The sequence below is a fragment of the Hippoglossus stenolepis genome, chromosome 11, assembly GCF_022539355.2.
Source record: "Hippoglossus stenolepis isolate QCI-W04-F060 chromosome 11, HSTE1.2, whole genome shotgun sequence".
Classification (NCBI taxonomy): domain Eukaryota; kingdom Metazoa; phylum Chordata; class Actinopteri; order Pleuronectiformes; family Pleuronectidae; genus Hippoglossus; species Hippoglossus stenolepis.
In genome coordinates, this window is record NC_061493.1 from 8,266,537 (window position 1) to 8,292,230 (window position 25,694).

At 41.4% G+C, this 25,694-nt stretch overlaps 4 protein-coding genes across 9 annotated transcripts; 1 reads left to right on the forward strand and 3 right to left on the reverse strand.

Moving 5' to 3' along the window:
* Nucleotides 1–823: 823 nt before the first annotated feature.
* Nucleotides 824–4,145, reverse strand: czib (CXXC motif containing zinc binding protein). Its single transcript, XM_035170425.2, has 8 exons — nucleotides 3,993–4,145; nucleotides 3,818–3,901; nucleotides 2,969–3,025; nucleotides 2,789–2,870; nucleotides 2,676–2,707; nucleotides 1,802–1,879; nucleotides 1,359–1,424; nucleotides 824–1,127 (listed from the first exon to the last, which is right to left on the reverse strand). The coding sequence occupies exons 1-8, from the start codon at nucleotides 3,996–3,998 to the stop codon at nucleotides 1,050–1,052; spliced, it is 483 nt and encodes a 160-aa protein (XP_035026316.1). The 5' UTR covers nucleotides 3,999–4,145; the 3' UTR covers nucleotides 824–1,049.
* Nucleotides 4,146–4,361: 216 nt separating this feature from the next.
* Nucleotides 4,362–10,618, reverse strand: uck2b (uridine-cytidine kinase 2b). 2 transcript variants are annotated; one of them, XM_035170421.2, is made up of 7 exons: nucleotides 10,467–10,618; nucleotides 8,141–8,300; nucleotides 7,046–7,142; nucleotides 6,774–6,916; nucleotides 6,451–6,548; nucleotides 6,036–6,084; nucleotides 4,362–5,780 (listed from the first exon to the last, which is right to left on the reverse strand). In XM_035170421.2, the coding sequence occupies exons 1-7, from the start codon at nucleotides 10,569–10,571 to the stop codon at nucleotides 5,644–5,646; spliced, it is 789 nt and encodes a 262-aa protein (XP_035026312.1). In that variant the 5' UTR covers nucleotides 10,572–10,618; the 3' UTR covers nucleotides 4,362–5,643. The 2 variants fall into 2 exon arrangements, with proteins under 2 accessions (XP_035026312.1, XP_035026313.1); XM_035170422.2 differs by lacking the exon at nucleotides 10,467–10,618 and adding an exon at nucleotides 9,976–10,434.
* aldh9a1b (aldehyde dehydrogenase 9 family, member A1b) lies at nucleotides 9,341–22,556 on the forward strand. 5 transcript variants are annotated; one of them, XM_035170412.2, is made up of 13 exons: nucleotides 9,341–9,576; nucleotides 10,802–10,899; nucleotides 11,187–11,386; nucleotides 12,594–12,739; nucleotides 12,960–13,089; nucleotides 13,517–13,651; nucleotides 14,366–14,562; nucleotides 14,776–14,916; nucleotides 15,170–15,358; nucleotides 15,442–15,529; nucleotides 15,638–15,779; nucleotides 21,225–21,337; nucleotides 21,684–22,556. In XM_035170412.2, exons 3-13 carry the CDS (start codon nucleotides 11,206–11,208, stop codon nucleotides 21,776–21,778), a joined length of 1,557 nt encoding a protein of 518 aa, XP_035026303.1. In that variant the 5' UTR covers nucleotides 9,341–9,576; nucleotides 10,802–10,899; nucleotides 11,187–11,205; the 3' UTR covers nucleotides 21,779–22,556. The 5 variants fall into 5 exon arrangements, with proteins under 5 accessions (XP_035026303.1, XP_035026304.1, XP_035026298.1 ...); XM_035170413.2 differs by having other exon boundaries at nucleotides 9,341–9,518; XM_035170407.2 differs by having other exon boundaries at nucleotides 9,342–9,576; nucleotides 11,165–11,386.
* zte38 (zebrafish testis-expressed 38) lies at nucleotides 22,268–25,591 on the reverse strand. Its single transcript, XM_035170419.2, has 12 exons — nucleotides 25,236–25,591; nucleotides 24,912–25,056; nucleotides 24,162–24,225; nucleotides 24,014–24,050; nucleotides 23,884–23,904; nucleotides 23,778–23,804; nucleotides 23,624–23,691; nucleotides 23,385–23,533; nucleotides 23,059–23,291; nucleotides 22,904–22,952; nucleotides 22,786–22,826; nucleotides 22,268–22,632 (listed from the first exon to the last, which is right to left on the reverse strand). The coding sequence occupies exons 1-12, from the start codon at nucleotides 25,284–25,286 to the stop codon at nucleotides 22,585–22,587; spliced, it is 933 nt and encodes a 310-aa protein (XP_035026310.1). The 5' UTR covers nucleotides 25,287–25,591; the 3' UTR covers nucleotides 22,268–22,584.
* Between the last annotated feature and the right edge of the window lie 103 nt (nucleotides 25,592–25,694).

The window sequence follows — 25,694 nt, forward strand, 5'->3', positions numbered from 1 at the left end:
CAAAGATCGTCTATGTCTCACACGATGCCTGACTCGGTGAGGAAAGTGTCTCTCAGTCAATGTGCACATACAGGGTAAAAAACAACACGTTCTTCTTAAAACCTGTTGATCCAAATCACTAAAAAGTAGACGTGTGTGTATAACCTACACGAATTAAAGTATATTATGGGATTTATGCATGATATAAATAAACATATACAGCATCTTTACTACGTCTGTCCATCCGGGGAGAGACATCCCTCAGGTTCTGAGGTAAGATTAAAAATGTATCCCAGTTAAAAGACATTTTTCTTCAGAGGATGTCTGAATTATTTTAATTATATGAGGCAATTGTGATTCTAGAATATAGGCTATACAAATAAAACTAGATTTTTGTTTGTCTCCTGTTTGTAAACTGGAACATGTCGTATCCGGTTGGTCTTACAGACATTTTGTGCAATTTATGTATTTACAGTGAGAAGGAGTCTGTATTTCTCTTTTCCACTGATGCTTAGTTGTGATTTAGTGTAAATTTTAATGAAATCCAGACAGTGAGACCTCTTTTCTTTCTAACTCTTAACCTAAGGTTGCACAAATGCAGCTCCTCATTTAATATTGATCAAGTAGTATTAGGAAAATCTGTGCTCAGTCCAACATAAAGATCCCTTTTCAGGATTCTTTTGCTGACTTGCTGCCAGAATTTTCAAATAATATTGTTTCATGTGGCCTCAAGTTGACTCGACTACTTTACTTTCCAACAGTTAGGCCCCCTATACGCTTTAAGTACTTACTTACAAATGTTACAAATGATAATAAGGGAATGAAAGCAAAGAAAAACCTCACACAATTTTCACCCTTCAATTTTATTGAGGCATTGAAAAAAAAAAAAACTTGTCCTTGGGGCACATTCATCAATCCAAAATGTGTGTATGTTTCAACCTGTGTTGTTATTCCACTTCTCTCAATGTTCATCATCAACCAACCCAAGCCACCGAAGCATCTTCAGCATCCATGTTGCCAGGAAACCAGGCCTGCATGTGATTGGCCGCAGTGTTCATTCGTCCATGACATCAGCACTTGATGACCTTATGGGTGACTTCATATATTCCCACCGACTCCTTGACTTCCTCATCGTAGTCTGTCCAGTCCTGAAAAGTTCAGAACATTGATTTAATGAAAATCACTTTCAGAGCGTTCAGAAAATCGATGTCTAAAGCAAAGCGCACAGATGAATGAAACAACTTTAGCCTCAGCCAACAGTGCAGCAGCAACGATTGAAATTCAGTTTCAAGTCAAACATTCCCTGAAATGTTAACACTTGTGCGACAAACAAAAACTACACAGAAACTGTTGAAGTCTGACTGACAAGTTGCTCTTACCTTTTCTTGTAAGTTAATTTCAGGAAACTGAGTCCTGGACTCTGCTCCTTGTGCAGCAAATCCAGCCTAGAAGGAGATAAAATGCATCATCACACATCCAAGTTAATGCATACTGAAGCAGGAACACATTCCCTGGTATTTGATAACAGATCAACCTGAATCTGAGAGAACTGTCAAATACGTCTGCCTTGTTTCTTATGGAGTAGCACTTACAAGTGAAATGTAAGTGATGTTTGGACGTGATGGTTGATTGACATTAGCGATTGAATCGTTATGTTGTTTTTTGGGGCAAACTGTTCATTGACGATTGAAGAATAGACTCACATATCCTAAACTAAAAGTTATTTAAGTTGACCTGAGTTCAGCAGTCTTACCTTTCAACTACTAAACACACAACACACACACAAACACAGTAAAACCCTTATTCAAGCAAAGCTTCTCACCTGTGGATAGAAGTCGACGGGCTCCAGGCCTCGACACTCAAACTGCACCATTGTTTTGAAGCTTTCACTGTCATCAGCCTGCAACCCAGCAAACAAACATCCTCAGACAAACAAACATCTCTGGACACACAAAGTTATTTGCTGGAAAACTAAGATGTTACACTCAACATATTATCAGTAGGTAACATCATTTGTCAGATTTGCTTTAAAAGTTTAAGGGTTTTCTAAAAGGGGTCTGGAGGCCCTTTATTCCTAATATTGCTGCTCTTTATTAAAACAATCTAAAACTCAGCATCTGACCATTGGATTATGGATGTTGTTTTATGCATTTCTATCTTCATGATTTGCTTAAAAGGCTGTCAGGGAGTTTGTTACAATATACGTTAGATCAAAAGACATTAAAATATGTATTTGTCACATAATAAGACTCAAGTGAAAAGGAGAAGGTTTACTCTCCTCACCATCTGTGATGCTTTGACTGGCAGCTACTGACAGGATGCTGAGTATTTGGGTGCAATACAGTTGCACTGTAGATTAACAAATAATTCCTACGTCTGAGACTGTGGGCATCTCGTTTGACAAAGCTTGGAAAAAGGACCTTCCCATACCCACCTTACTTTACTTGCTAAGTTTCACACAATTTCTGAATGTCTGTCCGATCATTTATTAGTCTGACTAAGTGAGGAAAATAGAAAATAAATATCCCCAAACTACTCCTTAATCAAATCACACACATTTGGGTGATTCTACATGATCTCCTTTTGATAACTGACGTGATATTTTTCACTCCCATTCCCTGAGCCTCCAGTGAAACAGTTTAGAGCTGCACTTTGAAAATCTCATGAAGTACAGAGGTACAGGACTTTGGGCTTACATTATATGGCGTGATTGTGTCGCCCAGGATATCTGTGAGGAGACAGTTGACATATGAGTGTTTACCTCAGATAAGGCAGAGCATGCAACTCAAATGAGCGTGTCGGCTCGTACCGATTGAATTTTCCCTCGAGCACAGTTTACACTTCTGCACCATGCTGGCACTGCCTCTTCCTCCCTTCAGCGGCACACTCTCCTACGGAAACATTCAAGAAAGAACACACACGTATTGATGCATTGTGCACGAGTGGGATTATTACATAAGGTTATGGACACAAGGGTCTTTATTCTTACCACGAGGGTTATATACTGCCATTTGTCTGGGATCTCGCCACAGTTCCCACACTTCAGCTGAAGAAAGAGAAAAAGACAGGAAATCACAGAGTTGGTGTGAGCGAGACAGAAAAGAAGAGGCTGTGACAAATACGAGGCAGGAAAATAAAAATACATCAAGTTATGTCATGAATACAGTAAAGACACATCACCCTGAGGACCTGCTCACTTATCAATCTCTTCTCTCCTCTTTCTCTGCTGCCAAAAGCTCTTTTTTACCAAACTAGAATTCCATCCTCATTTTCGAACCCCAAAAAAACTCTTCTCCATCTTTTCCAACCTCCTTGACCCCCCCCCAGTCCCCCTCCTCCTTCCACCCTTCTATCATGCCACTGTGTCAACTACTTTACAAAAAAGATAGATGACTTACGCTCCTCATTTTCAAATGTAATGTAAAAGAGATGGAGGCTGAGTAAACTCCCAAATACATTTTTAAATGATCGGGTTGATCAGATCTTGATCAAATAGAACAAAACTATTAACTAATAATCTAGATTTTTATGACAACAACAAGTTGGTTCCAAAGTCGCTTTGGATAAAAGCGTCCGCCAAATCACATGTAATGTAATAAATGTGGGCGTTTTAGCATTAGTCGGTGAAGTGGTGTAGATTGAAGTGTTTCAGTATAACTACCACATTAGAAACATTAGCATTAGCAACAGTAGCATTAGCAACAGTAGCATTAGCAAAGTGTACGTTAGCTTATTCAAACATGGGTGATGACAGTTGTTTCTCCAAACAAACCAACACGGTGAGCACACTGAGGAGAGTAAGTACATTAGCATGCTAGCTTGACAGCAGCTATCCCACCTTCAGAAACCAGCGGAAGTCGTCGCCCAGCGGCCGAACATTGGTCACATTCTCCAGAGTGGCTTTAAACTGGAGCCCGAACTTCTGTCGAGTTAAAATGAGATGTTAGTGTTCACCCAAAATCTCCCCCTGTGCAGAGTTTACAGCAGAAACACGTTAGCATGTCGGTACGCACCACCATCTTGGATCTCCCCCCGCTGCGTTCACGCACTCCTCGTATATTCTAACTTCTCGGTTGCTGTTGGACTCGTTCTGCTGTAGTTAGGGGCGATAACGACACATTTAAACAGTGTGGGTCATAGGAGCGTGTTGTTTTATGTTTTGTGAATGACAAAGGTTTGTTTTCTCGTTCTTTCTTTCGTATTAAAGCCGCATAATGTATGTAAATCTTCAAAAATCCGTCAGCATGTGAACGGAGCAGACGCAGCAGTCATTTGCGCCCTCTAGCGGCCACAGGGGAAACTGACTGACCTACATTTGTGAGAAGCTTTGTTTTGCACACACTCACACATTCCACCTAGGAATCAAACCTCATGACAGATACTCTGGGCTGTATCACTTTATTGACCATTAAGCAATTTGACGAAAATCCTGTAAATCATCGAAATACTCCTTGCGGCCAATTCACCAGCCGTACAGTACAAATCTCATAGTACAAATCATTCAGTCATATACACTTTACATAACAAATACAGCACGTGGAATACAAAATGGATTCGACAGCTTTTATTGTAACCTTGTGTTATAATGGAAACTGGTTGCTACTGGCTGTACACATTAGCGAAACCTGAGGCAACTTTGCAGAGGCATTGCGGTGGGTCCTGGTTATTAACGGCCACACACCTGGAATAGCTGATATTGCTGTGGCACTGAACACCCTTGTCTTTTAATTCTGACGTCTCAAACCTAATGGTGTAATCAACCTGAGAGTATACATCATAATTTAATCTTATTCAACAGGGCTGATTCTGTCTTTTGAAACCCATCTAAATGTAAGAGATTTAAGTACCTTTATAAAGAGACAGGAGTAGGTGTATTATATGTATTGAGAGGGACAGTCGAGATACAATAGGCTAAGCGTCCCGAACCTGTATCAATAACCACAACACTGGACTCAATATGCATTTGCACCTTCTAGCCGCTCACTTGTCGGCCTTATTCTGCATCAGTACAGAAAATCATGTGGCGTGTTTCTGCTGCTGCAGACTTTACACAGCATCAACATGGTGGACACTTTGTGTAGTAAACAGACTTCTAGTGTGACACGTTACACTGAACAACACAATGAGAGAAATAAAAAAAGGTAGGAAACAGGGCCAAGATTGTCAGTACAAATACAGAGTGCAATCCTGGTTTGCTTAACTCATCTTCTATTCCATATACTTCTCGTTTGGAACTCAGCCAAACGTTAATCCAACTCCCCCACGCATTAGGGGTTCAAGTGTTATCAGACATTACAAAATAAAATAAAAAAGGTTTCCCCCTCTTTTATTCATTATCGGCATGAATTTCCATGGAGCAGCAGGGGATACATAAAAAAAAAAACAATGCAATCTGGGAGAAAAATGAATGGGTCAATTTAAACCCATATGGTCTCATCTCGAGAAGAGCTTCTCTTTTACCCTCCTGACAAATCTGCATCCTACGTCCAACAATTACGGCAAAAGGAACTAAGAACGAGAGTAGTCATCGTATAATAAAAGGCATTTCAATTCTTAACATTTTTTTTCCTTCACACTTTTCTTAAATACAGTGATTTCAACGGGCAGTATTTACAGCACAACCCCCACACCCCTCTCCGCACTGTGAAGAGAGGTGTGGCGAGGTCAATGAGGCCGGCTGCTGGACTCGGAGGTCCTCCGCTGACGTGGGGTAGTGTGGCCGTTCAGGCAGCCATTGTGACGCTTGTTCAGCCCGCCGTTCAGAATGTCCTGGATGTGCTGTACTATCAAGTTGATCGCCACTGCAGGAAGAGAACAGAACGAGATGGTTATTCAGAGGACTGAAGAGTACGGCACTGATTTAGCTTTACTTGTCTGTAACACTATCAGACTCATGGTGGGCATTTAGAAAGTATAAAACTAGTAAAACAGATGTCGTCTTTACATCATCCAATTCCTCACATTCTTCCTGGTCAAAATCATAGACTGAATATAATTATATACACACACGACTTTAGTATAGGTAATAAGCCATGTCCCTTCCACTTTGCCCTTACCAAGGTTATCTGCTCCTCGTGGAATAATCACATCTGCATACTTCTTTGTCTAATAGGAAAAAAAAAAAAGGGAAAAAAGGTCAACCAATGCTCAAGCTGCAAGACAAGACATTATTTTCATCAGATGTGTACTGCACAATATAGCCAGATTATTTAAAAATAATAATCTGATTATATAGTGTGATAAATTGCCTAAATAGATAAAAACATTTTATCATGGATCTATTAAATTTGATAGTAAACGATTGTGATTCAGAGTACTTGGTGGGACACGTTTCTTAATGTCTCATTAAATATCAAAAGGACACAATTGCATCGTACTAAGCTAAAGCTAGCTGCTAATATTGGCCATGACGGTCGGTCAATCAATCAGACTGTGCACAACCACAGATGTGATGCAAGTTAGATCACTTACTGGTAAACAGAACTCCTCAAAGGCCGGTTTCACAAAGGTAATGTACTGAGCTAGCACTTGCTCCAGCTCTCGTCCACGCTCACTGATGTCTCTCAAAACTGAAAGACAAAAGACAATATAAATAGCTTTCAACAAACTATAGAAATACTAAAAAATTTTAAAAACACAGTAGTATTCAATGCAAGAGTTAAGTGGAGAACTGGGAGAGCCTATTGCGGTGGCAAACAAATCTACTTTTGTCTTTTAATAAGAGTAATTATTGGTTATTAGTACAAATGTTGGGAGGTGCCCTGCTCTGCAGTTCTCACACTCTCAGTACACACCTCTGCGGGAGAGGCGTGTGTCTGGATCTGTGTCAACAAACAGCTTCATCTGGAACAGTTCTCTAATCTCCTGCGAGTAGAACATGAGGATCCCCTCGAACAGGACCACATCAGCCGGATACACCGTGATAAACTCCTCTTTCCTAGAACAACACAAAGAAAAGTACCCGTACTGTCAGTGACTGGGTTCAGACATCTTTCTAGAGAAAGTGTGTCAACCTGCAGGGACACTGGCCATGGTCACTGAGTAGGAAACAAAGAAGGGCGCTTACCTGGAATGAGTAACAAAGTCATATACAGGGATCTGGACAGTCTTGCCCTGCAGGATCTCCTTGAGTGTCTGCATGATTAGCTCATTGTCAAAGGCATCTGGGACAAGAAAAGGCAAAGCTGTGTTAATCGGATGACGCATCACTTAACTTCATTTAGTGTGCAATGGTTGCCCTGAACACCAGTTTGTGGCTTGGAAATGCAGTAAGAATTATGCATTTGCATGCATGTCAGATTAACATCAGTAATACAGGATAGAACAGAGGTTTCAGGAGACGTCAGGCGACTCGGTTGTTTTAGTTTTCAGGTGGTTTGCAGGTTTAACGTGACTTTTTGGGAGGTCATCTTTGCACATTTTGAATATATTCCAGGCGATTGACATCTTGCAAGTGTAGTTTTAACTTGCCTAATGTCACTGCTTGTAACATGACTGTCATGAGGCGCACAAAGATAACACCTAGATTAAATGTCCTTTTCTATGAATAACCGAAAATAATCAGCACTGATGCATAAAGAATAATGTTGGATTACTGTGCTTATTTCATGAGCAGTTTAGATTGTATGTGGGAATTAATATAATTATTAAAATACTAATTTGGATATCGATGGCAACCACTGGAGGTTCAAAAGATTTTGGCTCTGCCTTAGTGTGCAGACAGGGACACGTGGGACCCTCACACTGCACCTTTGGTAGCGCAGGAATCCCATCCGTGTAGCACGTGTTGGGTTCAGTCTGAGTCCCAGAGCAGCTGCCTCTGAGAAAAGCCTGCTGACGCTGGGCTTTTAAAATGAGCCGAGAAAGGAAGCAAAGTAAGAGGGGGCAAAGTCAGACGCCAGAAATGGAGTCTACGCCACTGCCAAGAATATTTGGGGAAAAATCTCCACATGGTACCAACGCACAGGGCAAAACACAAGGCAGCTGCTTTAAGCATTGTGTTTAATCATATCTGCAATTGAAATGACCACCCGAGTTCTATTTTTAATATGTGTAGCATGAAAGGAGACTCAGTTATTAATACCATTAATCCCACAAATGGTCTACAAGTAGTTTACTGCTATACCCAGCAGTGTGCCAGCAATAACGAGTGGTTTCATACCTGGATGATCAAAGTTGAACTGTCCCTTCACAGCCTTGGCCTTCTGCTCTGGGGTCAGCACCTTGTAGAAACTGTCCTGGCTGAGGATCACCACCTGCCTCTGGTGGTGGTCAATCTTGTTCTGCCCTAGCAGCTCCATGATTTTCTCACATACCGACGACTGCATTGGTAGAAAAGAAAGAAAGAGAAGAGATGGCAGTTGGAGAGGGTGGCCCGATTGAAAAAGGATTGATAGATAAACGGAGGCTAAAAATGTTCAGGGCCACACGGTTACATCTGCAGGAACACCAGTAGCAGAATGAGTGAAAGCATGGTTAGGATAACTACTTTATATTCAGTCCAAATAAAAACTAAATTAACAGTTTAACCCACAGTCATGTACATCTAGGAGTTATGACGTGTGGGCATGAGAGGTCACCTAAAGTCACCAACTCAGTGCCCTGTGTCCCACCACATTTGTACTCAATGACCCCCCCACACTAAGTGACGCCCGGTGCTGACTGGGCATTCCTCAGCCCTGCGAGGCTGTGCCACCTTTGTGTTCATGAAACTGCTACAGATGAATTTGGACGCCCCCAGCCGGGAGCTGGGTGGTTGTGTCAACACATTCAAATGCAACAATCCGAGCTGCGAGGGCCTGAGTCACCGCCGATCGAACCACAATGGCATTCAGTGCTGCAGTCCACGGCATCAGCCAACAAATCACAATGACTAGTTTTTTTTATAAAGAAAATGAATCAAAGAATATTCTTATGATATTTTGAAAAAGATTGTTGTTTAGCAATAGTTTTTATTTTCCTGTCTCTACTTTTGTCACTGTAAAATTATTGCTGGGGGGGCATATTGTTATTAATACAAAGTGGGTAATTTTGCTTTAAAATATACATTTATCTGCAAATAGCTGATTGATAAAAACACCTGTCAGCAAACGTCTTAATTATGAATATTGTTCTATTTAGTGATGATCAAAGAAAACATTGTCATATCTAACATTAAAAAAGGGTCCAGACGCAAAGCTTATGAAATCCAAAGCAATGTGCGCTGCTGCCTCGCGGAGCTGAGGGTGGCCGCCTTCACAAGGGGGAAACTAAATTACATCATCCGGTTCCCGAAGAGAAGGATCTCACACCCGGGGACAGACGTCAGCATCCCAATTAAATCTGAACTAGGACTAGTGTGGCGTCACACCACCACAGACCAGCCTCCTCCAGCCCCTAGTGACGAGTTTACAGGAAGCAAAACAGTGACTGGGCGACAGTGGGTGGGATTGGTTTACGGAACCGTGGTTGGGATGGAACTAAAAAAAGGTTGGAGAGTCGTCACGCTTCTATGGAGGAAGACACGAGGCTACAAGTGAAACGGAGAAAACAGGCAGCCGGTAGAAACTAAAACGGATCAGTGCTTCCCCCCCCTCAGGTGTATCCGGTTTGAAAGCGGTGAGGCAGTCAGAGGCAAACAAAGAAATACAGTGACGTCTCCCACGTGTGCGTCCACGTCGGTGGATCGAGAAGCGGGTCAGGGCCGGTGTGATGCAGTCCGCCCTAATAAACGTATTAAAAAAAACACCATCTGTTCGCTTTAATATAATCCCGGTTGATAGCACACTACGCGGATTTACCTCGTGTGTTTTTATCTACTTATAACAGAACAATGGGACGTGGGCGCGACTAGATAACCCATCGGAGCTTTTTTTTTTCTTTTCTCCCGCTGGCGCCCGAGTTACAGTCATCACAGCAGCATCTGGGTTACTGGACGTCAGCGGTCACACCGGGTCACTGGGACTAAAAGGGAACACACGAAACGCCACAGAACGAGGCCAATTTAACGATACATACCGCATCGTCGTGAGGGAACTGTAGACAGGACACAAATGAGGTCGGGCCGTGTTTACAAACACGGTGAAGCGCCCCTCGGAGGGGGGGAAGCTAGCACCGGCTATTGTCTAGCGCAGCCGGCGGTGCTAAGCTAGCATGTGATGGAATCTCGTGCTAGGCGGCTAGCTGAGCTAAGACCCCCCCCCAGATATCCACGTAGTACAAAGGGTAGACCGGCGCAGAGAGTGACTGCCATCTTGTACAAAGGGGTGGTGGGGGGAGGTTAAACCGGGTGAACAAACGGGTCAGAATAACGAGCGGTGTGAAAGCAGGTCAATTCAAAGCGGAGCTGGTGCGCAGCCGGCTGCTCAGACAGATGACAGAGCTGTCAATCACTGGCTCGCAGCCACGCGGCCAACTAGGACACCGGCCGAGCCGCCGCCGTCGTTTAGCTCGAAATCTAAGCGTGACAGGTCGCGAGAGCGGCCGAGGCGGCTGGGTGCGGGTCCGACCTTGCCGCTGGCGGTGCCCCCGGAGACACCGATGAGGAAAGGCTGTCGAACCACGCTGGTGTTGTCGCCGCGGTCCTTCAGATGCGTCTCGCTGTCTCCGGCCATACTTGCTGAGTGCCGCTCTGAGCCGCCGGGATGGAATATGAGTGCGGCGAGGCCCCTCCCACCACGCCCACGTCACTTTCACGTCCGAGCAGTTTTATTTTAGTTTTCACTTATATTTCCACACGTGCTACATTTAATCCGCATCGGGCTCATATTCAATCAGATTATCAGTTTGTATATAACATATTGATTTTTGATTTTTTTTTGTGTCCGTGTGATTGACGGTGAAGCCGCCCAATCGTCTGTCACGCTTTTGCAGCTGCCGGATTTCAACCAGCTAGCGTCGCACTTTGCCCCGCCCCCCTGTTTGGAGCCTCAGCAAAATAAAGTAAGTTGGCGAAGCGTTTAATGAACCGTTACTTTTCTGTTCTTTATCATTTAAAGTACATTTAATGTGAAGATTCCTGTACATGCGTTTACTACAAAGACTTAAATACATCATGGAAGCGTCACAAACTTCTGACGAGTGGAAGAAAAGTAGCTAGCGTGAACCCATGCTCCTCTTGTTGACGTGTTGTAGGTTTTATGGTTTTATGGTTTTATGGTTTTTAGGTAATGAGGTTTTACTTGACATTAACACACGGTGTATTTAGCAGCTATCGGCTAATCTTCCAGCTCCAGTGCCGGAGTGAGGATGCTGCTGCTCCGGAGGGGGACCGTGTCTCTGCGGCGGTCCGCTGCCGCTTCGCTTGCGGCGGCTCGGTGCGCCTCCTCGGGCTCAGTGGGAGTCACAGTCCCGCTGAACTTCTGGGACGGGGAGAGGAGGGCAAGTCAGGGGAAATACACCAAGGACAGTGTGTACGAGCCTGCAACAGGTAACATATACAAGGATACAACTCTGAAACGAAACGCTCCGTCTTTTCACATTACTGACACTGGACTTTGGACGCTGCTGTGCAAATAAGTCTGTCTGGTGATGTCAGGCCTAAGAGAGAATATCAGGTCAAAACTAATGCAAACCTTCAAGTTGTTTTTCTGCATAATCCATGTATTTATATTTTACACTTTGTTATTCATGCATGTGCGTTTCAGCAATACAACAATAACAATAAATATTGGGTGAAATCATTTTCATCAATAGCAATATTACAAAGCTCAATATTATATCGATATATTGCTTATGCCTTTTGCAAAAATGGTGAGGAGATTTGAATACATCATTGGCTTTTATGTTCTACCTCAGATTTGTACAGTGTTTTGCTGTTTATGAAGCGTCATCATTCTCTGCCCATAATAAAGAGCACAACACCTAAATTATTTCATGACATGATGGACAGAATAGCAAAAAAAATGCCATAAAAAAATTAGATGAGCTGAGGGAAACTTGGATTTTGGCATTTTACTTTGCATATTGGCTCATAACTCCTGAACAGAAATCAATATTTCAAGAAGCACAAACCTGAAAACGTTTTTTTCAGTCCTAAAAGAAATAATGATTTCACATTTATCGTCAGAATTATCACTATCAAGACTAATATCAACATTTTAATCTTGGTAAAGTTTTTGGAAATGTTGCCCAACTTATATATATATCCAATATCCTGTCTATCCATTCATGTACACCCCACTTCATCCATATGCAACCAGTTTTATGCTCCCTGAGCTTCAATGAATTAGAACAAAGACACGTGACCCCACCTTTTGTTATTACAGCCTGCTTAGCTCCCTGTCTATTCGATTTGCAGTCTCATCCATCATCTAGGATCTCCGTGGCCAGGTTCCTCACTTTAAATCAGTCATATTAACCCCATTTAAACTTACACACAGCCTGAATTCAACCCACTGGTCGGTCACAACCATGCTCCTTATCTTATCACTAAGATAAGGATGTAAATGTCCCCCTACATGCAGTGTGTCACAGGATTTGGCCTAGATTTAATTCCCACTCACACAACTTTGAATCAGAACAAATTCAATGACCAAGTGAAGTGATATGATCTTGTCAAATAGAAACCTTGTAACCTGTTGTTTTTCTATATCTAACCCATGCACGTTGTAATGATTAAATATTTCACACTGAAGGGCGAGTCCTGTGCCATTTGGAGCCGTGTGGCGCTGTGGATGTCGATCAGGCTGTGAAATCTGCCATGTTGGCTTTTGGCCATTGGAGCAAAATGTCTGGGATGGACAGGGCGAGGATCATGATAGAAGCAGCCCATATAATTGAGGTGTGTATTCTGTGTACTTATATGTTTTTTTTTATACCTGCATAATACCTAAACTGGTTAGCAGGATGTTGTTGTTGATATGATTACTATAAATTCTATAATGAAACCCAGTAGGGGATAATAGATTCTACCAAGTTCATGACGAGTTTCCTCAATGTTTTGTACATCCAGTTTCTATACTAACATCATTTATTACGTTTGTCTTGACCTTCATGCACAGAGCAGGAGAGAGGAGCTGGCTGAAATGGAGGTGGTCAACAATGGGAAGTCCATCACAGAGGCCCGTCTGGATGTGGACTCTGCCAGACTGTGTATAGAGTACTACGCAGGGCTGGCCAGCACTCTGGCAGGTTAGTACATCCCTCACTTCTTAGGTAAGCGTGTGTTCCCAAACACTTCAATGACACATGGCAAATAAATAACAGATAAGGTCATGGCAGCCATTCAACTTAACAAATTGATCCCTCATTTTTATCAACTACAGGATCAGGCGGGGAAGCCCATCATATAATGAACCTATTGGCCCATTATAAAATACTAAATGTGTGAGAATCCAATTTGGTGGACTTTGTTGTTTAGATCAAATTAATTTAAATTATACATTTGATAGGTATTGGTACAGGTACTACTGTCATATCGGTTTGTCTGTGTGGTTGTTTTTTGTGGTCTGTGGTTTTTCAGATTTCCATGTTCAATACCTCAAGAACCCAAATCTTTTTTTAAGGTCAATTTAGCCTTTTCTTTTTGATGTCCATGCTTCTGTTTTCTCTCGACAAGGTCAACATGTGCAGTTAGCTGGAGGATCCTTTGCCTACACCCGCAGGGAGCCTTTAGGAGTCTGTGCTGGCATTGGTGCTTGGAATTATCCTTTTCAAATAGCTGCCTGGAAATCAGCTCCAGCCCTGGCCTGTGGTATGGGATTCATAAACCTATTAATACATCAATTATTGCTGTTTTTACACCTTAATCATTTCCTATTAGGATTGTAATGCTTTGCTTAGCTGTGTTTGTCATTGTGCAGAATATCTCAAAAACTACTATAAATATTTCAATAAAAGGTTTTATGAGTTGAGGAAAACTTGGGTTTTTTGGGGGGATCTTTTGGGTTTTGATAACCCACAATGCAACAGTTAACAAAGCACTTAACAATTTTGATTTTATGGTTTCATAACTCCTGAACAGTAATAGACAATTCAAGAAAAAACTTTTTTCTTATGGTTTACTGTTAATGTTTCTTAAATTGTTTTAGTGTTGGCTCTTTAACATAAACTGCTACAATTCGTAAACACATCGAGTAGTTGCAGCCAAATTGAAATGATGGGTATACACATTTACACTGAGCAATCCTTAAAAACATAATGGCTCTTCACCAGTAGATGGCACTACAGCAGCATGATGAATTCGTATTCCACTGGTCATGAGTCTGACACGTCTCACATAAATCTTCATTATTTCTTTATGTACCAAGCCCCAACATTCACAATTAAAGTCTTGTCCCTAAATCACATCCGCTACTTGTATTTAATAATGAATTGTATGTAATTTAGAGAATCGTGCAGACCTCGTTGCTTTCTAGTTTGTTAGATAATATATTTTATATATGTTTGTTTCTGTTCTGTAAAACAGGTAACTCCATGGTGTTCAAGCCATCACCGGTGACACCTGTGACAGCCGTCATGCTAGCAGAGGTCTATGCTAAGGCTGGAGCTCCAGAGGGACTGTTCAACGTGGTGCAGGGCGGCCAGGAGACCGGCAGCTTCCTATGCCTCCACCCTGATGTGGCGAAGGTGTCCTTTACTGGGAGTGTGCCCACAGGCAAGAAGGTCGGTGTGATTCATACGGTAGAACTAAAAACTCTGCAAACCCTGTCAACTTTTCTTTGTTTTATTGGAGACATTAAATAATAAAATGTATAACACAGTAAATTCTCTCATGATCGGGAATTGTGTTTGTGGAAGATTTGAGATTTATAGATGTCCTAATATGTAGTGAGATCAGACTAATAATTTATTGATGTATTCTTCTATGTGACACAGATCATGGAGATGGCATCTAAGGGAGTGAAACCAGTGACTCTGGAGCTTGGGGGGAAATCTCCTCTGCTCATATTCCCGGATAGTGATCTGGAGAACGCTGTGAGGGGAGCTCTCATGGCCAATTTCCTGTCTCAAGGCCAGGTAGTGTGCAATGATTTGGATATGTGATGGTTTGTAGTAATACACCGTAACAATTTAGCATCTGCATGTGTTGAAAAATTATAAATGTGTGTCCCATCTACACATGGAATCATATTGTTGTGGTGTTTTTAGACATGAGCTGTCCGGACCCAATATTTTAGACATTTTCACAGTTTTTCCTTTTACATATGAAAATGCCTGGGGTTCAATTCATCTCGGAAAGCAGCTTAAGATTTGGCCAAATGTCTCACAGGTCTGCAGCAACGGTACAAGGGTGTTTGTTCACAAGGATATTCTGCCTGAGTTTGTGGAGGAGGTGGTGAAGAGGACCAAGGCGATCGAGATAGGGGACCCACTGTTGGAGACCACCCGAATGGGAGCACTGGTCAGCCGGCCACATCTAGAAAAAGTCCTATCCTTTGTGGACCAGGCGAAGAAAGAGGTACAACAGATTTTTTTCTTTGTCAACAGATTGGTGTAGAGCAGCGTAAACTTAGACTTGAGTGTGAATTGTCCTGTTTCCAGGGAGCCACACTGTTGTGCGGAGGTGAAGTTTTTGTCCCATCAGACCCCAAACTCAAAGGTGGATACTACATGACTCCATGTGTGTTGGGTAAGAATTCAAAACATTCCTCTGTGAATACAGCACATACAGAAAATATGAAGGCCCGTATTTACTCTTCCAGAAACCTGTTCACTCTGTCTTTGTATCCACACACAGGTGACTGCACAGATGAGATGACCTGTGTGAAGGAGGAGATTTTTGGTCCCGTCATGTCCGTGTTGTCTTTTGAAACGGAAGAGGAAGTGCTGCAGAGAGCCAACAACACCACCTTGGGTCTGGCTGCAGGAGTTTTCACCAGGTTGGTATATGACGAGACATCTAAGGCAAATTCAATGGTCAATAAATGTTTGGGGGGGTCAAAAGACAAGAATGTCTTTCTGAAGAATCTGGATTTAGGTTGATTTTTGGTAAACTGACCCTCTCTGATATGTTTTAATTTTTCCTTCGTTTAGCCTCATTATCTTGCACGCCACTCTGTTGTGCCATGATGCATCAACGTGATACCATAAATGGTGCTTCATCAATAAATTTGGTTATCAAGATAAAATATTAATATAATATTTATTAAATATTAAAATAACTTAATTGATTAAAGTTACCGGCACCACCTCGGAAGTGAAAAGAGCAATTTTGATTTCATTTCTACAAAATGGAACCGTCAATTAAATTATAATAAAATTACCATATAGATAGTTATGTTGAAGATATGGGGTTCTGACAGTGTAGGGTTGAATATGCTTAATGAAAACATTTGAAAAAACATTTATAAATATAAAGTATAAAAACACAAATATACGGTCTGCTAAAAAAGATAGTATGTGTATACATGTGTGTGTCTTGAGTCAGTGCAAGATGGTGCAAAAATAACCCTTCCTATGGAATGTTCGACCGAGATAATGGGTGAAGAGTTATGTGTGTGTCTGTGTGCCAAATTGAAGTTACTAGATTGGATGCCGAAAGACTGTGCACATAACAGACTAACATTATTTCAAAACTTGACCAAAATATCACAACACCACAAATCAAAGTTATAAACTCACAGAATAATAAACAGTCTGTAGCCAGTATAATTATTAAGCCCAGATGTGTCCGTGGAAGGAAGGAAGTTGCTGTGCAGTTCAGTGTGTCTTGCTGTTGAGTTCAGTTGTTGCTGAAGTTTGCAGAGGACAGAGCCGCCAGGACGTTGTAGAGCTTGAGGCGAGGTTTCCTTGGTGAGATGAGCGAAGCTGCACCTTTGGCTCCCTCAGAGTTGGATGGAAGAAGTGTGAGCTGAGAAGAGGCCAGCCCCTCCTGTGGAAGGATTGTGGGAAGAGGCAGGACGAGGCAACGCCTTCTCTGAGGATTTAGAAGAGAGATGGCAAGCTGGAGAATGGCTTTATTGGCCCGGTGACCACAGGTCATGGGGTCCAGAGTGACCAATGGAGTTGAAACCTGTGTCCTGGGTCCACCTCTGTTTGATGCCCGGACATTGAGTCTCTGGTTTTAATGGCCTGGAGGGTCCTGGAGGGACATGCGTTCGGTTTGATGCATTCGTGTGGTTTCACACAAACCATGGCCCACATCCCCTTCAGGATCCACTGACGGGTTCCGGGCGAACAAGTTTAGTCCAGCTGGAAAAGTCATTGTCAGTTCATTTGGATTGTCACATCTGGCATTTGTGTATACTATCTAGTTTGGCTAAGCAAGATTAAATTAGACAAATAATTCAGATTCAATGACATACAATATGAATAACTGTTCTTCACTAGGTTGGAAAAGGAAAAATAAGACATTGTAAATTGTAAGATAAGATGCAAGAGGGCACGACAATGTAAGGTATTTTTGAATGTCCAAGAGTTTTGTCTCCTGGATCCCAATGAGTACTCAGTCTGATCTGTTAGACTTAACAATTTTATTTCAGCAGGTTTTCTGCGAAGGTTGTCATAATTTTCAAATCTCAAGATCAAATGACTGTATCATTGTTCTGTAAGAATATGCTATGTCTAACATGGAGGTATGGACTTCATTATTATGAAATGAAAGTATCGATCAAACATATTTACAATGGTGTATATTTAATCAAATTTGTTTTGTTTCTGTTGCTAACAAAACAGTTCGAAACTTAACACCACTGTCAGCGGGTTCTTGAAAGCGAGCTCTGATGGTGCTCAGCGCTGGGGCCAGAGTCAGGAGGACTGCCTGTCACTGGGTGCTCGGTCATAACCATATCAAACTGACCAGAGAGCTGTCGTCATCTTCTGAGTGTCATGTCTAGCAGAATTTCAGGTGGTTCTCAGCTGAATGCCTATCGGAAGGTGGACAGATACCAGGTCCTATGTCCTTCTGTCACCCTTTGTTGTGAGGTGAATTGAAGATGGCACCGCTTTGATGCATGTAGTGAAAGTGACAACATTCCCAAGCCACCTGTCATCTCGATCTGCATTGAAGTTTCTCTCATCAGTACAACATGTGTGCGTATACATGATGTACGAGACATGGACTTGAAGGTGATTTTCTTCTAGGCCGTGTTCTTTCCTGAAAATAAAATGCCTCACAAATACTTGGGATTTTCGCAGATGTTTAATGGATGTTGATGGATCTGCAGAATTCTCGACTAGTATTAGAGCGTGTAGTTACTTGTGACACTGAAGCTGATTAACTTGTGAACAGCTGTAGGCGGTTTTAACAAGTCTAACCTTCTTCTTTTGTTGGCACACAAAGCTGAGATCTGTTCTAAATAATTATCAATGTTGTCAGTTGTCTGATCAAATTGTTCAATATCTTGCAGAAACTCAAAAATCAAAGCGACATGTGAGGTCCGGCGCATCACCCTCAGGTTCTGGTTGGGGAGGTTAAAACATCTTGAAAGGCCCCCTTTGGAAGTTGTGCACGAAAATGTGTCATGCATCCGTGGATGAGAAGATATGAGGCAATGTGTTTTGAAGATAACTATATGTCATCAATCAGTTCAGAGAGAGATGGAGTTGAAGCTGTTACCTCTTCCTTCAGTGGAGGATCAGGAGGTGACATAAGACTTGGTCGGATGATTCTGTCCCATCTTGGGAGTGAAAGGAGTAACCGTACACTATGAGAGGAATTGGAATAACAGAATCGCATTGGTTCAAAACGATGAGGCCGGCCTTCTAATCTAAGTTTAACAATCTCCTGTGAAATGAATCTGATCTCTGGCAGGTCTCTAATAGTGCAGGCTTTCTTACTAGCAGTTTGAACCTCTAAGAAAAGCATTTTGCGCTCTAGGGCATTTACCTCCGTTCACATGCTTTGTCTGACAGGCAAGGTTGTTGCCTGTGGAAATTTAATCATGCATCTCAATGGACCCTTTGATGCTGTTTGCATCACCTGTCTTAATGAGAATCTATTTCTTATTACACTCACGAAGTTAACTTTGATGAATTAGGATAGAGGGGTCATCTGTGCTAGGAAAACAAATTGTTCTACAGGGTTTCCATTGTTGGTTCTAAATTGAAAATTAGATTTAAGTTTTAAATCAAAAAGTGGTTGGCTTTGGTTGGCAGACCTGGGTTTTCGTAACAGCTAACAACTGTGATTAAACAGTTAAAATTAATACTGATAGGCGTAAATAGGTTCTATAAATCCAGGCGGGACGCTGTGGCTAGGTTCTATCAACGGCTGTATGGAAAGCCAGACAAGAAGAGGATCTAATAAGCATAACAGTTGAAATTTGTTGACAGTAACATTGAATGTGATAATAAAAATTCTTAAAATTTCAACAATATTCAACTGGTTAAACTTTGTAAAGGACAAATGGAGTTATGAATAATTATTAAAACTTATTTATAATTATTCACATGATTGTTTGTAATAGGTGAATTCCTGTGCAGACTAGTGGATTAATTCAAACTTTGGTTGACTATTAATTCTATTTTGGTTAAATAAAACAAATTTAGAATTAGATTTTCAACTCTTCATGCGGGGCACATTTATGTTAGCCAAAATGGAAAGGAAAATAATTACAATTGAATTTTTGCCATCCACCAGGCATTAATTGGAAAAATTATAAAAATTACTAATTAAAATGAACTTTGCCAACTCCCACCCAGGCATAATGTGTGCCATGATGCCAACGATACCATAAAATGGGTCTGTTCAATAAATTGGTTATCAAGATAAATATTAATATTATTTAAATAATTTTAATTGATTAAAGTTCCTGCACCACCCTTCAAAGGAAGGAAAGATAGCCAATTTATTGATTAAGTCAAAAGCTAACAAATTTGAACTCTGATTAACAATTAATAACTATAAATTACCATATAGATAGTTGCTAATTGAAAGATATGGGGTTCTTGACAGTGAGTTGGCGAAATTCATATGCAACATTAATGAAACATTTTAAAAACATTTATTAGAATATATAGTAAAACACAAATTACGCAATTCAAACAAGATAGGTATGTGTGTATACATGTGTGTGTCTGTGTGAGTCAGCGTGCTTTCAAGATGGTGGTGGCAAGAGATAACACTCCCCTATTGGAATTCGACCTTAATGAGGTGAAGAGTTATGTTGTGATTGAGTTACTGTTGATGCAAAGACGTGCAGAGCATAACAGAAACATTACTTTCTAATATTGTCCAAAATATACCACCACAAATCAATTAAACTCACAGAATCAATAAACAGTCTGCCAGTATATTATTAAGCCAGATGTTACTGAAGACGGAGTGTGTGCAGCAGTTTGTTTGTTGAGTTCAGTTCAGTTGTGAGTTTGCAGCAGACATATGCCGTAGGCTTGGGCGAGTGGTGAGATAGAGCTGATTTGTGCTCCTCTCGAGAGTTGGAGGGAGAGAAGATGTGAGCTGGAGAAGAGGCTCAGCCTCCTTGTGGAGGATTGGGGAGAGGACAGCCTTCTCTCGTGGGGAGAAAGAGTAGAGGCGGAGACTGTTATGAAGTCAGGGGTCCAGTGACAAGGTGAAACCTGTCCTGGGGTTACCCTCTGTGTAGTTGACCCTCTGGGACATTGGTCCTTGCTCTGTTTTAATGGCCCCTGGGAGGGGTCCTGAGGACATCTGCTTTGATGGCACATGGATGTGGTTCACACAACCACACCTCTTTACTTATCATAGTCCCGGTTTAGGTATTAGCATCTGTCCTGAGTGATGTGATCCCAAGTGCGGAGTATTAAGTGCAAATCTGAATGTATCCAAATTCATCCTTCATGCATCTTGAGATCCGATCACTCAGACCACAGAGGGAGGTGAACTGGGACGCATGTGGCCACGTTGTTTTCACATTGTTTGCTGTGTGAACGTAAATGCGTCCCGGGCCACATATGAAGGACCACCTCCTCAGCTGATGTCCTCTGACCTGCTACAGTTTCATCGTTAATCAAACGTATTTTCACTCTTCTCAGTGACCAAACGTTTATGTGTTTGTGGCCACCGACTTTGGACACATCTCTAAACTCAGACTGGGTGAACACAACATCTTGGGGCCCTGGGGAATACAAATGACATAGGGAATATTTGATAAGAGCAGGGAAGTGAGGTCCGATCACGAACGGTCACAGGACACATTCAGGACGCATTTCAATGTCAGGGGTGACATTAACACCAGGTTTAAACAGGGCCGTATTGACAGATATCTCCACCTCCTATATGAATTACAACCCTACAAATCTAAAGCTTCAAGTCAACACTGTAGTGTTGTGTAAACCTCTTCAAATTACAGCCAAGCCTTGGCATTTAAACGTATTATCCATATTTTTCTTTTTTACCTCTGTAGGGATGTGATGCGAGCCCATCGTGTTGTCGAACACCTCAAAGCTGGTTCCTGTTTCATCAACAACTACAACATCACTCCTGTCCAGGTGCCCTTCGGAGGCTTCAAAATGTCAGGTACAGTCTGGTTGTTTGCTCATAGACCAGGAGCCAAATTCATACTTTTATTTCCATTATTTCAGTCTGCATGCAGCACTACAGGACCCATTGGAGATTGCACCCATTAAGTTGTCCTGGCAACAGTCTTCAACAATTTTAAAGAATAGATGTTATGATTAATATGAATAATTGGAATATGCCTTAAAGTAAAACTTTGTGCCTCCTTGTAAAGTGTAACACGTTATCATTAGCTAATATGACCTCTGTGGAAAATGCTTCCTTATTCAAAAACCCTGTTTCACTACTACCCAGTCACAGTAATTGGAATTTAAAGTTTAACATTTTAAGTGTTTACATTCACCAGGCATAGGGCGGGAGAATGGCCAGGTGACCATAGAGTACTACTCCCAGCTAAAGTCGGTGTTTGTGGAAATGGGCGACGTGGACAGTCTCTTCTAGTTTACACACACACACACGGAGGAGGATTGAAGAACTGGAGCAGATGGTCTGGACCAGGACATCTCATCCATCACTCAGGGAAAAAACACATCAGTGATCACAAGTGATTAGAAGCTAGTTTTGATCCACGGGGCTCCAGTTGTCCGCCTTGAATGTTGAGCCATGTTTGTCAGTATTTTGTGAGTTGGAGGAAAATGTGACAAGGCTCAAGGTGATCTGAGACAAAAAAACTGTGGTAACTAAGTAGAATAATACGAATGTGACACGAGCTGGAAAAATGTATTAATTGAAAAGGAACATTACTGTCTGTGCCAAATTAATCTAATTAGAGACAGTTTTATACTTAATGACCACTAATTTCTTTTAGCTACTTCAGCATATATGAGCTGCATTTTGTGTCATATAAATTGCACTGCAGCAGTTCTGCCTCGCTCAGTACTTTCTTGAGACTTAAATTTCAAATACATTTTACAGTTTTATACACAAACCGAAGTTTACAACCAAGTTTTATTTCTTGAACTACATCAATATATCTTTATACACACAGTACTAAAATAATGAAAAGCACTTTTGAACATTGTGTTGATTTAAATCATAGAGATGTATTTTTCTTGTAGAACTGTTACGCTACAGTGTCGTTTGGATCAGAACTGTGAAAGGAACATTTTGCTTTTGAGGACAAATGACAGAAAGGACCTGTTTAACTCATATCAAATCATATAAATTGTGACGTGAACACCGTCTGTAAATAACAATAAAATATAATAGTTCAAACATGTGTTGGACTTTCGCTCTTGTCTCCTTGACTAAGTTCTTCTTTTCTTCCTCGCCGGATTTTTGGCAGCTGCTTGTTTCTGAGATAGAGAAAATGTGAGAGATTATCACCTCTGCTTTTCACTGACCACTGATACAACTGAAGAGAAGCTCCAATATGTCACTAAATTGTTATAATTTATTTTTCTATAACCTGCATATTCTACTATGATCAGGCCTTTGTGCATGTTTACCTTTGCCACAGGTCTGGTGGGTTTCTTGAACTGTGCAGACTCTGTTTAAAGGAAAGTCAAAAGTGAATCACCTCAGCTATTTCCACACTTCATATTCATATCCATCATATTTACTTACCGTCTTCAGAGGGTAGATCGTCTTCATTGTATATTTTCGTTGGAGGAGCCTGCAATGAGGTGTTAATAATGATATGATGAAACCATGAAGCAATGTGTGCCGAACTGAAAACCTCAGTTATGAGACCACACAGGTATTAGTCTTCCTGAACCCACCTTGATCATTCCCCTCTCTGAGGGATTTTTCTGAGGAACCTTCTTGGTCTCCCTCAGCTGATTCCCTTCCTGAAGTATCTCCATGCGGCCTTGTTCGGCCGACACGCGGACTCTCAAGCTGTGGAAGGCCGTCTGCACCTCACCCACCTTGAAGTGCACAGCCATGCCCTCAAACCACAGACTGTCACATTCACCCTCCTTGAAGCCCGGTGGCTGGTATTCAGCAGGGGTGACTTAGAATGAAGAGCAGAAAGACACATTTTCACTACACAATCCACATGTTTTTAATTGATTCTCTGAGGTAATAGTTAAATACTGCATCTTACTGTCGTCATAGTAGTAGAGCTTCATGGTGAGGTAGACGTTACTGGGAAGGGCCTTGAGGTTCTGCATGAGCAGGAAGAGCTTCCTGATGAGCAGAACTGATGCTCTCTTGGTGTCCTCCAACGTCACCTGCATCTTCACGTCATTGTTCCTGCAGTTTTAGGAAGATTATATCACCACCGGCCCGCATGTGGAGGCAGCATCGATGTGACCAACGCAATCATAGTATGTCCACACCTACCTGAGTATGTCCATCTCTGGTCCCTTCTCAGTGTATTTGAATTTGAACTGGTAAGACTCAATAATGCACTGCAAAACAAGATGAATACATCTTAGTGTTGATCAAACTCATATTTTTTTTTATTAACTACTCAGTATTTTAACAGAGAACTTACATTGGGGTCATCTGGATTGGTGTACACCTAGATGGCAATGACACACAGTTATCATTTGTCTCCATGCAAACACAGTGTTAAAGAGAAGTGCTGCTGACTTACGTACCCCAATGAACACAATCTGGAGCTGTTGACAGGATAACAGTGAACGTTAGTAGAAATAGTTGAAGTACTGATCCAAAACAAAGGACCAGATAAAACATAAAGTAAAAGTATTCATAGATGCATTGACTTACATACTGCTTCTCTATGGCATCAAAGCAGCCCATCATCCTGGAACAAAAATATAAAGAAATAAATTATGTAGGGAAATTAATGGATATTTCTTTTTTAAATGGGTCTGGTCTGGTGTTATGAGTGTTACGGCATCAATATTATAATTACCATTTCACAACTTTGCTGGCACCAGGCCTGCTGCAGTCTTCACGTAGAACCTTGACACACAGATCTGGTGGAATGGAAAACAACAAAAGACAAAACAAAGAGCATTTATCATATAGCAACACTCATTCATAGTCATATGATATTATAATTAACCTATTTTACAAGTCTGTGCATTGTCAGTAAGTTTTCTGGGGCCATTTGCAGTGATTTCAAGGTCAAGAAAATGTCATTTCTTTCCTCTTTTATTAAAAAACTGGTTGTTCTAAAACAGCAATGATTACTGTATAGAACAGAGGTTTTCAAAGTGTGAGGCGAGCGTCTCCAGGGAGGCTCAGTGAATGGAAATGAAGAGTTCACATATACAGTAGTGACCTAAATGTGTATGATTGGGTTAAAGAGATAGAGATTGAGTAGTTTGAGGGACTTTTACTATTTTTCCCACTTTCCCACCGACAAAAACTAATAAATGCCTTCGAACAGACCTTTATTATCTTCTTGGTGCAGTATGGAGTTCTGTCAAACTGCAATATTAACCTATCTTTGCTCAGTTGATGAGTGTAACTGCATCAGCGCGGTGCCGGAGGTATCCAGGAATTGATCAGAGCTGAAGGTTTTGTCTGAGGGGAGGCCCACAGACTATGAAACCCCTCTGTACAGAATATAGACAGTAGTAAATGCATTTAAAAACCACGTGGCTGTGTGGAACTAAAATCCGGTGTTAGCACAATGTACATCCTCTTGTGTGTTCACCTTCCAGATATCTGGACCTGTAGGCGTCCTCGGGGAAGATCCCTCTGAGGTAAGTGATGGAGGAGACGGCCACAGCCATCATCCTCTTGACAAACACCAGGGACTCCTGCCGGGTTTTCAGGTCGTTCAGGAACAACCCTGTCCACTTTGAAACAACAACAACAACAATGTTCTTTAAGAGGAGTAAACATTTAAGCTAACATTACAGTAGGATTGACTGTAAACGTCATGGGTAGCATTATTCACTATCTTAAATATCTCAATCAATACATATGTAAAGAGTTTGAGTAAATAACCATGTTATCAATGTTATCTTCATCAAACCTCTGCAGTTTCCTCCTTGTTCTTCCTGGCGCACATCTTCCCTGCTGCCATCTTCCTCTCTCCTGTATTCCCCGAGTGTTAGCTAGCTAGCTAGGTGCCGCTAATGCTAATTAACGAGCTAGCTAATATTTAGTATTTAACCTCCGCTGATTCCAGAAAACCGAAAATAATATTAATTTCACTCTCTCGTGAGTGTTAGTGTTATGATCCTTCTCGAGAAGCCTTAAACGAAGCCTGTTTAGATCCGGATCAGTTAAAGTAAAGTAACTAAAACGTGGCTACAGCTAATTTCGCAGCCAGGAACGGACAGATGAGATCATCGATGTTTCCCGCCCCGAATATGGACTAAATAATAACACAGAATACTGATCTTAGAAGTTATTAGAAGAGCATGGGTCCAAGTTTTAGTAACATTTAAAGTGAAATATAGGAAGGACAAATAATAAGTTTAAATAAATG